At 37.4% G+C, this 15,025-nt stretch overlaps 1 protein-coding gene across 1 annotated transcript; it reads left to right on the top strand.

The window, feature by feature from the left end:
* Positions 1-499: 499 nt before the first annotated feature.
* On the top strand, positions 500-9,351 carry LOC149288566 (outer mitochondrial transmembrane helix translocase-like). The gene is made up of 9 exons (XM_089491310.1): positions 500-643; positions 947-1,045; positions 1,227-1,347; positions 2,493-2,693; positions 2,850-2,956; positions 3,229-3,318; positions 3,805-3,855; positions 4,273-4,406; positions 9,153-9,351. The coding sequence occupies exons 1-9, from the start codon at positions 584-586 to the stop codon at positions 9,349-9,351; spliced, it is 1,062 nt and encodes a 353-aa protein (XP_089347436.1). The 5' UTR covers positions 500-583.
* Positions 9,352-15,025: the final 5,674 nt, after the last annotated feature.

The raw sequence follows: 15,025 nt of genomic DNA, 5'->3' as shown, positions 1-15,025 counted from the left end.
ACAATTTGATTCCAACATCCTGCTTACAGTTACCAAGACCCATATTACCATATAAGAAAATATGCAAAGTGGGCAATTGTGATGTCATAATAGCAAAGAAGCTGCAAGGCTATAATGCGATAGAAAATGTGAGGATATTGCGTTTATAATCTAGACTTAAAAAGTAAATAGAGGTATAAAAGTATAGTTTTAAAATTAAGAAAAGGTTTTGGAAGATTTCGTTTTTTCTTAAACCCACTAGTTTGCTTCTCTATTGTGGTTTAAAAATCAGTAAGCTGTGAACACACAAAGCAGGCAAATTTCAAGTCCTAATAATTATGTTACATGACCACTGTACCACCAGCCACAACTATATTACCATATATGGAAATATGTAAAGTGAGCAAATGTGATGTTTCATTTACTTGAAAATCTAAAGTAGCAGTTGCCAAAAAAGGTTCTTATGTATTAATGTATTTTTATTTGTCTTTAGAACATGTTTTCTATGGATGTCTTTTCTCGTTATCTGGTTGGGAATCATGTTATCGGCAATATTGTCAAACTGACGGTATTGGGCGCAGCCAGTTATTACACCGCCAAATGGATGATGCATGCCTTCGATTCAACCAGAAAACAGGAACCAGAAGATGAACCTCAGATAGAGGTATGGGACTTTTTTCTTAATAACTTTGACAATAGAGAATACCAGTAAAGTCTATAGAAAGAAGGGGTAACAATGTTTCCTAAAAGATAAAATCCTGTGATCGTAAACGGGATGTACAGATATCAGTATTTACATTAGTTCTCCAAAGCTATGTGCAGTGATCATCCATGAATCTCACCAGGTGGACCTCACACGGGAAAGGGATTTAATAGCATTGCCTGAGATGTGGTATTCTTGGTGGGATCCTTAGTTAATCATTTTAAAATACGGTAAACTTACTTTTGTTCTTTTGGTATCTTGTAGGCTAAACAACCGATGAGTCAGATTGGAGGAAAAACTGTCAGTCTGACGCAATACGAAATGTGCATCGCCGCACAGTTAGTGGACCCACTCAACATGGAGGTAAGGGAAAAGGTTACATGGAAAGAAGTAAACTGGGGAAGGAAGGACCAGGACAGTGAAGAAACCTGTATATATCCTTTTAAACCCCCATTACTTTATAGTGCTATTCCTTTTTGCTTTGTCTAATATTTCTAAGGTTGCATTGTAGAAGCAGTTTTACAATTGTGTTTGTTCCCTGTAGGTGACCTGGAGTGACATCGCAGGTCTTGACAATGTCATCGAGGCCCTAATAACCAGCGTCATCCTCCCTATAAGAAAGAGACACCTGTTTCCAAAATCCAGGCTGATGCAGCCTCCTAAAGGTATTACTCAAACCCTGTATGCGGGACTTTTTGGGTTGAATCTGTTTCACTTATTAAGGCTTAAGGTGCTCCATTCATGACTTATTTTATATGTAGAAAGATTATCTATGTGGAAGCATTTTGGTGAGCCACAAGGCTGTCCAATTCTGGCCCTCAGGCAGTTACCGTCAGGATATCCTTAGACTCGGTTGAGTTATCGACAAACCTGCTCTATTCACCAGTAAATTGAAAGTACATTTTATCTGTACTTCTTTTTACCTGTATCTGATTGTGCTGTTTGCGCTCACTGCAAGGGAGTTAACATAATGGTATCTCTATCTGGGCAGGTTTCTTTGCAGTTAGGCTGGATAATTATATCTAGATAGGTTAGTAACTGTGTAGTTATGAGAGGTGGCAAACAAAAGGCACAAAAAAGCACAGAAATAAGTAAATGAGGTGCAAAAACTCCCAACCTGTGCGCAACAGGTAGCAGAAAATGTATTTGTAGGCGGTGCAAAATATAAGAGTAAACTATAAAATCTGATACCTGAAGTAAAAAAGTAGAAATCTACTTTAAAATAATATAAAAAGGACTTGGTACAGAACTTACGAGTCACTCAGGTAAATGTTGCAGAGAAGTAGACAGTGTTACTGAGATCAACAATGTTTTGGAGTGGTAGCCTTTGTCAAGGGTAATCTGCAGAGTGACTTGGAGTGGTGCCAGTTCTTCTTTTTTGTCCCTGTTATATTATGTTACAATACATTTTGATGTTTTAGCTTGGCATAAGATTGCTGCGGTATCATTTATTTGTATTATAGTATGCACCTCCATGAAATACTTTCAAATATTTAAAAGGTTATACATTCTTGCTAAACAAAACACCAAAAGGATGTTTGTTTTTTTTTGTTGTTTTTTTTTTTGGGGGGGGGGGGATTATTTCTTTGTAATGCTTTCTTTCAAACTTATATAATTAACTATTAGAAGCTCTTACTCCAGACTGCAATATGCAGAAATGTGCTTGATCAGAGGCTATCTTCACTTGGTACCCTTTATATTTTTAAGCAGATTAAATTACTGGAGCCTTTAAATACATTATTTTAATATTGTTTAATTACTAAAGGTACTTCTATTGTATAAATAAAATCATGCACGTTTTTTTATACAGGTGTCCTTCTTTATGGACCTCCAGGTTGTGGAAAGACACTTATTGCCAAAGCCACAGCCAAAGAAGCCGGATGCCGGTTTATTAATCTCCAGCCATCCACCCTGACCAACAAGTGGTATGGAGAGTCTGAGAAACTAGCAGCTGCTGTTTTCTCTTTGGCTGTGAAGCTCCAGCCAACTATCATTTTCATCGATGAAATCGGTAAGTTGCTCTTGGAAGTCACCAATCTCTAGCCATGCCAAATGGTGTATGTATTAGACTTCAATGTGATATTAGACAACTGGTGCCCAATCAATGGGCATTAATGAGTCTTTTTGTACATTCATCATGCTTGACTTTTTCTTTCTCTCCACACAGACTCTTTCCTTCGAAGTCGTTCCATGAGTGACCATGAAGTGACGGCCATGATGAAAGCCCAGTTCCTAAGCCGTTGGGACGGGCTGGAGACAGGCCACAATTGTCAGGTTGGCATTACTTTAAAAATTTTTATAAGCAAATCTTCCAAACTAGAGTACATTGTTTAGGATTTTAGGCTAGAGAACACACAGATAAGATGTGTATCTAACACTTTAAAAATACAGATTGCGTGCATAAGTGTAGTTCCTAAAGGATTTTTGAGGCTCTGGGATTTGGAGAAGAAACCACACATCATTCATTCTAGATTTATCATATTTTTTCAACACATTTTCCTACCATATAGTACTTCTTATGTTTCACTTTTGTTGTATTTTCATAGGTTATTATCATGGGGGCCACTAACCGACCTCAGGACATCGATCCAGCAATACTGCGGAGGATGCCAGCCAGATTCCTGATTAAGAAACCAGTATGTAACTAAAATGTCTTTTTGAAGGAAATCCTCATGTTAAACTTGTGTATATCCATGTTCTAAATAATCTCAATACATCAACCTGCAAAAAATGTTGCATGACAAATAGAACTTTAGTAAAAAGTGGAGTTGTTTATATTTTAAAACAAACCCATTTTATGACCTGCATTAAACATTTAGTAGCTATTGTATAAATACACAACTTTTACAGCCGATTTTAAACCAAATCACTATTGTTAAGATAAATAATGAAGATAATTAGAACTTGCGGTTCTCTTAGATAGTGATGTATGGGTCAAATACTACTAATACTAAATGCTACTGAAGAAACAAGGTTATTTAAAGTTTGTTTTAGCCACTCCATAACTATGAATTCTTCATATATTTCCCCATTCCTATACTTCAAAATGCATTCTTGTTGGGATTAACAAGACTAATTATGAATAGTTTTTCTAAAATGCTGTTTTCATCTTTTTTTTCTAGTCTACGGCACAGCGTCAATCAATTCTCAGTCTCATCTTGGAAAATGAAAATGTAAGCAACTTATACTATGATATATGTGATTTTTATGTAATGGTTGACTATTCCACCAATGGCCCAAGAACCGTCCTGCTCAGCTGGAACTGCCTCAGATAGTCACCCCTTTCCACAACATACTGTTAAATGTCAAAAATCAGAACGCCACCATTCTCTGGCTACTGGTATAATATCAATCTTTTACAAGATTCCTAGGCAATTGCGATCTTTTTACACAATGCATTTTCAGTTGGACACGATTCTTCTCAGTCTTGTTTGACTCTTTTCCTTTCCCTAAATGTTTAGAAAAACACGCCCTTGTTTACTCCTTATGAATCTATATCACCCGGCTTTGGTCTCTTGGTAGTTATTTGAATTACACTGGGGAAAATCACCAATTCATTGTCCTTATGTGTCCTAATATGTTTTCTTTAGGTGAATGAAGATGTAGACCTGCGTGAAATTGCCGACTACACCGATGGATTCTCAGGAAGTGATCTGAGGGAAATATGCCGCGATGCCGCTCTGCTTTCCCTCAAAGAATATGCAGACAGCCATTCAGACGTTGGGTATGTGTCACCTCTCTCTCTCTTATATTCATGTATTGCATATGAAACTCCTATGTAATGTTTTTTGGCTAATGGTAAACGTAAGAAAAGCCTTTGTGTTCAGTGACACAAAAAACTGACGTGACAAAGTCAAAGCAAGATGTGCCATTTTGACATATTTTTTTTGTCCCACTGAATGATTGAGTGAATACAGTCCAGAGAACTTTACAACTTCATATTGTAGAGTTGGCTCCACCAAGTGAATCATTGTATCATTTCTCAGCATCTTCACACTTTGTAAACTCAACTCGCAGTAAGTTAGATTTCAGAGTGACAATGAGCTGATAACAAAACTATGCCCACTGACAAGCTATTTTTATTTCTTCTTTTCCAGCTTTTGTCAGGATAGTGTAAAAATAGGACGGCTCCACTTACATAAGGCAATAGAAAGAATGTGCATGTTCCAGGAGCCAATGAGCCAGGGAATCGACATGCTGTCCTAATACACGAAGCCTAATGGATTTAGAGATAACCAAGACGTATTGGTTCTCAAGTTGGACTCATAGGATTATTATTAGTAATAGTATTGTTAGTTGTAAGTTGTAAGTTGTAGTTTGAATAAAGTAGGTTAAGGCCAAGGGCAGTGTTATCTTTCTGTTTAAGGTTGTGTGTGTGTGTCTTCTACAGAATAGTGTGAATAGTTTTCCTCTTAAGACGCTTAAGTCAATAACAGAGCTGCAGAACCTCCGTGTGTTATATAAATGTAATTTAATAGTCCAAAAACATACGCATTTTATTCCGGAAATTAAATGAGTGCATTTCTCATGTGTGTATGAGGACAAGGGTATGTACTTATGTTATAGGTTTACAGGGAAAAGAAAAGCTATGCGTGGTAACATTTAATTGTACAGGGCAAGAAAATTAGCCTAGAAGGAAGGATATATATTCCTTCTTAATGATCATGAAAAGTAAAACCAAATCTCTTGTTCTTCTGCGCCATTCATAGACTAGCGCAAACGTCCAGTCCTGTGAAGGCTTAACGTATGGACAAAATTCTGATAAAATGCAGACTAACATTGTTAGAAATACTTTAAAGCTCTACAGAAATGAATTGTCACAGTCTTATCCACTTAAACATGGCTGAGGCCTTTAGAAAACTTTATTAAGGCAAGCGAGAAGATACCATATAAACAGTGAGCAGAGACATCCAGAAACATCACCACCTACTGATGGAACAGTATATAAAACATAAACTGGAGACAATAGTTGTTGCGGCAGACTTAAAAGACACAGTGTTCCAAGATGCATACAATATGCACTTTTCAAGTCTAGGAGTCTATAAAACATTTTCACTTGAATAAAGTGTTATAAGTTATTGAGTTTGCTTTGGTTGGAAAAATCTAATATATATATATTATGCATGTATGAATGAAATGAGACACACACTCATTGTATATGTATATACTCTATATGTACAATGTATTTCCTGTTTGCTCAGGAGTCACTCATCACAGCCCTCTTTCGCCTCATCTTTTTGTCTGTTGCATAGAGTTCTTTGTTGAACCGATCAGACGTATTGAGAAAAGAGGGATCACCAGGTCCCGACGTCGGATCAATTCGCTTTTTGGAACGCAACATCCTCGGACCATGAGCTCTCCATTGGTATACCGGGATTGATGCACGAAATAGAGACTTTTTGTCGTGTGGGCATTGCTGGACATATAACTGTATGGAGGCACTGGGCTGTCTGGTCGTTGATGGGATTATACTCCTGATCCAAATATGTTGTCTATAGATATACATATCTTTGATGTTCTCAATAAAGTCAGTTCCTGTTTTACCTCAATACGCGTTCTGTCTTATTATTGGGGTAAGCCTCGGTGCTGTCCTTGTAAGGACAGTAATGAACTATATTGCTACGCTCCAGTGCCACTAAGGTTCATGAGGAGCGTTGTTTCCTGCTGTCTTCGGCGCTAGCTCCACCTCACGATTGAAGTCTTGTATTCCTGGTAGCTATGGGGAAAAGAAAACAGCCTCTGGAGGGTGTACCCAGTTAGGGTATGGGTAGGTCCCGTCACATTGGTGCTTCCGGAGAGTGATTTTACCACTCGCAAGATGGCGGCACGTCCTTATAACAAAGATGGAAAAGTTTACTAGAGGGTCTCCAGACCCTCTTGAGAACTCTGGCTCCACTTGCAGGTTACTGCATTCAACCATACAAGTCAATGGAGCCCAGCTTTCTAATCACAATGTGATTAGTAAAACATTTAATAAATAATAAAAGAAAATGAAAAAAATGTAAAAATAAAATTAGTAACATTTTAAAATAATTTAAAATAATAATCAGAGGAACCATCCAGTTCCATCAAAATGTAAAAAAAGTCCAAAAACAAATAAGCTGTTTCCCCATAATTAAAGATTATATCCCCCAAGTATCCATACAGTTGCTGTTTAAATGTCTGTACAGACTCAGATAAAACTACATCTGCAGGCAGAGAATTCCACATCCTTATTGTCCTTACTGTAAAAAACCCTTTCCTCTGCTTTAGACTAAATCTGCTTTCTTCCTGTCTAAATGCATGACCACGTGTCCTGTGCATAGTCCTGTTTATGAACAGATTTCCACACAATGGTTTGTATTGGCCCCGAATATATTTATATAAAGCTATCATATTCCCTCTGAGGCGCTGTTTTTCTAAACTAAACAGATTTAAATTTGTTAACCTTTCCTGAATTTGTTTTTCTTCCTGGATCTGTAACTTTTTTTTTCTGCTTGGACCTTATTTTCTGGAAAAGACAAAAAGAAAGTTCCCTTCGGGTCTCTATTGGAAACCCACGGACCTATGGTATATAGTCTCTCATCCGTCTTCATAGGTTCCTTTAAAGTAAATAGCAATTTATTACAGTTATCAAAGGTTGTACATTCGGATCGTAATCATTTCAATCTTGTTTTGATCTTGCTCGCTCCTGCCCCGAAAATATCATATCCCCAATCTCGACTAGCTGTTGTCCACATAGCATAATCCCAACCAAGGCATGATGTTATACTTCGTTTTCCAGGGGGCTTTTCGGGCATCCAGCATATATATATATATATACATCGGCCTTAGCATAGTTTCTTGCTTGCCCAATATTTTTACAATGAATTAATTTACACAGATCAATAACAATGCAACTATCTCCTGTTAATAAAAAAGTCAGATTTTGTGCTTTGGTATCTTCCCATCTGGTCACCTTCTTGTTCTCATCCCACTTAGCATTAGCATTAGAATAAGGAATTACTGTAAAAACATCAGTCACTACCCAAAAAACTATAAGCAGGCACCACCCCTTCATCCTATCTGGCCGTCAACTCAGGGTTTGGGGAATGGATTTCTTCACTGGTTTGAGACGAGTCCAACCTATCGTCTGGACCCCCCTTTGTACCCAGACTTAATGAGTGACTACCAGCAAGTGGTGTTACCTTCTTACAGTGTGACTGATGTATACAACAACTCCTCTCAGCTTACACGCCGTGGGGTGGTTAATAGTACTTGGTACGGTCTTTCCCACCTCGGTGATGACCAATTCTTTCGTTTGATTATCCTTATTAGTACCCAATCTCCAAAGCAACGTTCAATTTCTCAGGAATTGGCTCTTATGTTTCTGGAAGAGAATTAACAGTTTTTATTGATCTGGTATTCAACATTTTTGCCATATAATCTGCTAGGGTCAATTCCCTTTCATCATTTGCTTCTTTTACCTTTATCTGTGGCAAACTATAGGGTCTCCCATACATTACTTCAAATGGGGTGAGGCCTTGCTTATTGGGTGTAATACGCATACTCAATTTTACCATAGGTAGGCAAGAAATTCTTCTCAGTTTCTGCCATGGTCTTTTTTAATTTATTCTTTATTGTTCCAATGTTTCTTTCCACCAACCCTGCTGACTGAGGATGATAGGCGCAATGATTCTTTAACTGTATACCAAATACTTGTGCAAATCTGGAGATTAGTTGATTGACAAAATGAGGCCCATTGTCACTATATATTCTTTCTGGTATTTCAAATACCAACATTTTTATCCTTCTGTCCCTTTCCCTTACTGTGGAATATCCCCATAATACAATCTCACCGCAATGTCAAAAAAGACAGAAAAAAGAAAATCTTTCTGTATTTATAAGATACCACGTCTGGACAGAGTGAAACAGAGAGCTCTTGGTATTTATAAGATACCACTTATTGACAGAGTGAAACAAAGGACCTCTGTAATTATAAGATACCGTACATAGACAGTAGAGGTAGGAAAATTGCTTTCGCAGCGAAGTTGTTCACTTGCAATCCCAGCACTTGATCACAGAGAGCTTCTCACAAATGCCGGGGGGCGTATTAACAACAACCTTATTCACTGTTCGTTCGCCGTAAAAGACTCCTGAACAGTCATTCACACAGACAGAGTCATTCAGACATGATTTGTGACATGGGTTGGTATAGCTGTCCCTGGACCATAAGAGTTCTTCTCTTTAAGGTCTTGTGATACTCTTTCACAATAATACAAGCTGCAAGCAACCCCAACAGTATTACCACAATCACAAACAACAACAATTCGTTATCACAAAAATAATGACTAACTATCTGTGCACATTTCTCCTGATCAGCCTCATATTACTCCAAGTAATATTTCTCATTGTCGAATGCATACGCAGTTATTTATTTCAGTAGTCCCTGACAGACTTTGACCACTTATAATATTTCCCAGAAATATTTTTCCTACTCACATTTCTGAAGAGAAGACCGTCATAAACTTTCGGGAGGACGCTGCCGGTTTCAGGGACGATGTCGCGAAGTGCCTCTGGTTAACAGCAATCTTAGCTGGAGGACTTATATTATTACCCCAGATGCAGATCCTCGAGGTGTGGTTCCTCAGGACCGTCGTCCCTGTCTCCGGTCAGGACCTCCTCACACAGGGCAACAAAATGTTGGTTGAATTAATGGTCGAATTCTCCTCAGAAAGAGTTTTCCTTTATTTAGATCATGCGCATAATCGACACAAGGCACACAAGAAACAAAAGTCGAAGCGTTGTCTGATTACATGTTTGGATTACATGGTTTATATAACCTCTTATCTATTTCTAATAGCATGCTTCATTCTGATTGGTTACCTTTCAAGCAAGTTACACCTCTTTAAGCTGCATAATTAAGAATGGCCTAGACTTGACCCTTTGCACATATATATATGTAGAACATAGAGTAGACGTTTTGGCGTGAACTCGTGCATATATCATAGACTAGACATTTTCTACTTTCTTATGTCTTTGTCAGAAATACTATTTATGATAACACACGCATTTTTCTAACACCATAACTATAATGCTCCATTCCTTTTATTAATTTTGTAGCCCGCCTCTGCACCCTTTCTAGTGCCATGATATCCTTCTTTAGAATAGGTGCCCAAAATTGCATAGCATATTCAAGGTGCGGCCTTACCATTCATTAATACAGAGGCAAAATTATATTTTTAATCCCGCAAATTGATGCCCCTTTTAATACATGACAATACCTTACTGGCCTTAGCAACTGCTGACTGACATTGCACATTGTTTCCTAGTTTGTTGTCTATAACAGTTCCCAAATCCTTCTCATTTGTCGTGACCCCTAACTCACTACCATTTAGGGTGTAGGTTGCTTGTGCATTCCCTACCCCGAAGTGCATAACTTTACATTTATCTACATTGAATTTCATCTGCCATCTGTGTGCCCAGTCCCCAGTCTATCTAGATCCCTCTGCAGCACTGTAATATCTCGATCACACTGCATTACTTTACCTAGTTTAGTGTCATCCGCCAAAACACAGAAACATGACTTTCAATGCCTATTGCCAGGTCATTTATAAATATGTTGAATAAAATTGGTCCCAGAACAGAACCCTGAGGGACACCACTTTTGACCAGCTCGAAAATTTACCATTTATAACAACTCTCTGTTCTCTATCTCTAAGCCAAGGTTCTACCTGAGCACAAGAATTTGCATCTAGACCAATTTCCTGCAGTTTGAATACTAACCTATTGTGTGGAACCGTCTCAAACGCCTTGGCAAAATCCAAGTAGATTACATCCACTGCAACCCCCTGATCTATACTTTGACTTACTTCTTTGTAGAATGCAATTAAATTAGTTTGACAGGACCTATGTTTCATAAAACCATGCTGATTTTTGCTAATAATACTGTTCTTCCCAATGAATTCTTTTTTTTTTTTTTTAAAGATTTTATTACATATAAAATTTGACCATTACAAACATATAACAAGACAAGATCTTACATTTCTATGTCTCAAGAGTAAAATTTTACGAAATAAAATATCTGACATACATACAATGACAGTAAATTGAGATTATCATAATCTGATATTATAACCAGAGCTGCGGGAGGGAGGAAGAGAAAATATCATAAAATTACTAATAATGAAAATAATAATAGTAATTTGCCAAGGTTAAAAAAAAGAAAAAATTAAAAATATAAGAAAAAAAGAAGAAAAGAGAGAGAAAAAGGAATCTCTATTATACTAAATCGGTCTCCGAGATCATATTTTGCCATGGGAGCCAGATTGCCTTATAATTATAGATGTTACTATATATCCTATAAAATTGTTTTTCCATTTTATATTGATAATTTATCTGAGTAATTACTTGAGACCATGTTCCATTTTCCAGTTTCTTGCGATACAAATTTTGATAGCGGCCAGAATGTTAATGGCCAGATATCGATTTGATTTATTTTGCAAGGATATGTCGATATGAAATAAAAAAGTTTGAGGGTACAATATTAAGTCGAACCCAAATAACTTCCTAAATAATTCAACAACTTTAAATTTCATATTAGAGAGTTTGTCACATTCCCACCAGATATGTAGCATGGATCCTAATTCTAATTTACATCTACAACATTTGTTAGAAGTGGATCCATACATTTTATGTATAGATGTCGGAACGTAATACCATCTGTGAAGGAGTTTAAAAAATTGTTCGTGCAAATTTATACAATGTATCGCCTTTCTTGTGTTAATCCAGGCTGCAGCCCAGATATCAGATAAAAAAGAAATTCCCAAGTCCGTTTCCCATTTTAAGATAGTATTGGGTTTATCTGGAATAGAATCTTGTTCAAGCAGTTTAGTTATTTGCATAATTGTATTTCTTTTATGATGTCTGTTCAAAAACCTATCCAGATTAGTCAAAGGTCTGACCGGGTTATGTTTAATAAAATTTCTAATCCTTAAATATGGGAAAAATTCTTTACTTAAGAAAGAATATTTAACTTGTAGTTCTTTAAAGGAAGCTAGGTCCGTAGAAGACCAGATGTCCTCTAATGTAGCCACTCCTTGGGAAAACCAGAGTCTTAAATCAATATCTTTTATCAGATTTTGCAAGACTATTAGAGGAGTAAATATCGAAGAAGACCAAATTTTTTCTTGAAACTAATCATGTTGTTCAAAATATTCGAGATGATAGGGTTAACAATCTCTAAATCATTTATTCCCTTTATATTGAACCAATACAGATAATATGGATCTAAATTATGACACTTCCACCTCTCGTATCTATACCATGGAAGGTGCAGTTCTCGTTTTGTATCCCATGCCAAAAAATGGCCAAAGAGGCAGATTTGATGGAGGGTACGTAAATTGGGGAAATTAAGTCCAATCTATGAGAGACTTTTGGTAAGTATTATTCGTGAGATCCTCGATTTTTTACCCAACCATACGAATGAGTAAAATAATTTTTCAAATTGATTTAAAATTCTTAGTGGAACTGATAAAGGAATAACTCTGAATAAGTAAATTAATTTTGAAAGGACATACGACTTTAATGTGTTTAGTCTGCCTAACCATGATATTTCTAAGCCTTTCCATTGTGTAAGTTGATTTCTAAGAGTTTCCAGAAGGATAGTATAGTTATTAATTACAGTATCTCTAAGGTTCTGATATATCTTAATGCCTAGATAGTCAATGTGGTTTTGTCCCCATAAAAAAGCAAAGTTACTTTTAATTTCTTCAAATCTAGAAAATCCATATTAAAGTCAATGATCTGAGATTTATCTAAATTCAATTTATAATTAGAGTATACTGCATATTCCTTAATACTTTCCAATGTCTCTGAGAGTGATATTTCAGGTAAAGATAAAGTGAGGAGAATATCATCTGCGTATAAAGAGATTTTGTGTTCATATGGACCTGTTGTTATTCCAGAGATTTTTCCGACCGACGTATTATCGTCGCGAGGGGTTCAATAGAGAGGGCATACAGTAATGGAGCTAGAGGGTATCCTTGTCTTGTCCCATTATTGATAGAAAAAATGGTCGAATTTAAGTTTGAACCTGAGATCTTTGCTTGCAGATTTTTATACTGCTGTCCATTCAGGCCAAACATTTTTAAAGTTTCTTCCAAAAAGGGCCAACTCACCCGGTGTCAGGACTCGGGTGATCAGGTCGGGTAGGAGCCTATGCGCAGGGGATACTTGGGGTTCAGTATGTAACCCACGGTGCATGATTATGCAAACAAAGACACCACAAACAGAAATCCAGGTAATGCAGTGTATTTGATGTATATAACAGGACCAGCAAATAAGGGTAAAATAGTCTAAGCAAGTAACCGGACGTATGGCAAAATAAAATACAGGTAATAAGTCTTTTGGCAGGGAGCCCCCTTGGAAGGGCGCGACAGACAGAGAGCCCGCTGGGAAGGGCACGACAGACAGAGAGCCCGCTTGGAAGGGTAGAAAAGGCACAAAAGCAGGGAGTCCACTTGAAAGGACACAACAATAGCAGGGAGTCCACTTGGAAGGACACAACAATAGCAGGGAGTCCACTTGGAAGGACACAACAATAGCAGGGAGTCCACTTGGAAGGACACAATAGCAGGGAGTCCACTTGGAAGGACACAATAGCAGGGAGTCCACTTGGAAGGACACGAAAGCAGGGAGTCCACTTGGAAGGACACAATAGCAGGGAGTCCACTTGGAAGGGCACGAAAGCAGGGAGTCCACTTGGAAGGGCACGAAAGCAGGGAGTCCACTTGGAAGGGCACGAAAGCAGGGAACCAGGAACAGTACAGGTGCAGAGCCACAGCAGGAAGGTCCATAGACTTCAATACAAAGGCCCTGACTGAAGGGCAGGGCAGGTTCATAAAGGCAGGGCAATCCAGGTAACAAGGCCCAGCTGGATGTATTCACTAGGGCTCAACCCAGGTAACAAGGCACACCTGAGTTCTGAGTGCTCCAGAGGGCAGAGGGTGGCCACTAGTGGTAGCAGATGTAAATGGCACAGGTATGAAAAAGCCATGGTTCAGGCAGCGAAAAATAGGTTCCTGACACCCGGTCAAAAGCCTTCTCCGCATCTAAGGCTAAGAAGACTGCCGGCGTATTATTAAAGTGTATTTCATGTATAAGATTTAATATCCTACGGGTATTATCTTCACCACTCCTACCCAGTATAAAGCCCGTTTGGTCTGAATGGATCAAGTCCTGCATAACAGCAGCTAATCTGTTAGCTAAAATTTTTGAAAATATTTTAATGTCAAGGTTTATAAGAGAAATAGGGCGGTAGTTTGAAACCTTACTCAGATCTTTCCCAATCTTTGGGAAAGGAGTTATTGTGGTCTGTAACATTTCCGACGGAAACTCTTTCCCTAAAGGAACTTCTCTAAATACTTTCAATAATAATGGAGATATTATGGGGTCCAATAATTGATAGAAAGGAGCTGAAAATCCATCTGGACCGGGAGCTTTGGATTCCTTATTATAGTGTTAATCTCAGAGAGTTGAATAGATAGATTTAAGTTTTCCAACTTTACTTTAGATAGTTTAGGTAAATTTAAATCGTTAAGAAATGAACTTATCTGTGTTTTATCCTTATTAACTATAGGTAAATTATATAATGTGCTATAGTATTCTCTAAAAGCTTCTCCAATTAGTTTTGGGGTTAAATAGGTTTTACCATTATATACGATCTTATTAATTCTACTTTTAGCTAACCTATTTTTAATTTTTTTAGTTAAATTCTTACTGGCCCTGTTACTACTGTAATACCAATCCTGTTTAAGGAATAAAAGATTTTTATTGATGTTCTCCATTAGTCTCTCTTTAATCTTACATTGAATTTCTTTTATGTCTGTGTATAGGAGATTTGAAGGTCTTATTTTATTACTAGCTTCTAATTGTGCCAGCTCAATATATAAATCTGTTAGGGTCGCGCCTTTCATTTTCTTTATATATGCACCCTGTTTTATAAGATAGCCCCGCATGGTGCATTTAAAAGCGCACCATAGAGTTGCAATCGAGACTGTACCATTATCGTTGGTCTCAATAAAATTTTTGGCCAAATTCCTAAGTTGTTCCTTGAAATCGCGTGAAAGCAAAAGGGATTCATTAAGCCTCCAATTAGATTTTATTTTAAATTCTTCATTGTTTTTAATTTTTATAAAGATAGGTGCGTGATCGGACCAAGTCAAATTTCCTATAGTAGGCGACTCATAGATTTCTAAAGATTTATTGTCTGAAAAAAACATATCAATTCTGGAATACGAGTGATGCCTAACAGAATAATGCGTAAACTCCTTCACAGATGGATTATACATTCTCCAAATATCGAACAAATTATTACGAGCAAGA

Source organism: Sceloporus occidentalis, unplaced genomic scaffold (genome assembly GCF_023333645.1).
Source record: "Sceloporus occidentalis isolate IW3139 unplaced genomic scaffold, rSceOcc1.0.p SCAF_50, whole genome shotgun sequence".
Classification (NCBI taxonomy): Eukaryota; Metazoa; Chordata; class Lepidosauria; order Squamata; family Phrynosomatidae; genus Sceloporus; species Sceloporus occidentalis.
This window is presented reverse-complemented; position numbering and strand designations above follow the sequence as displayed.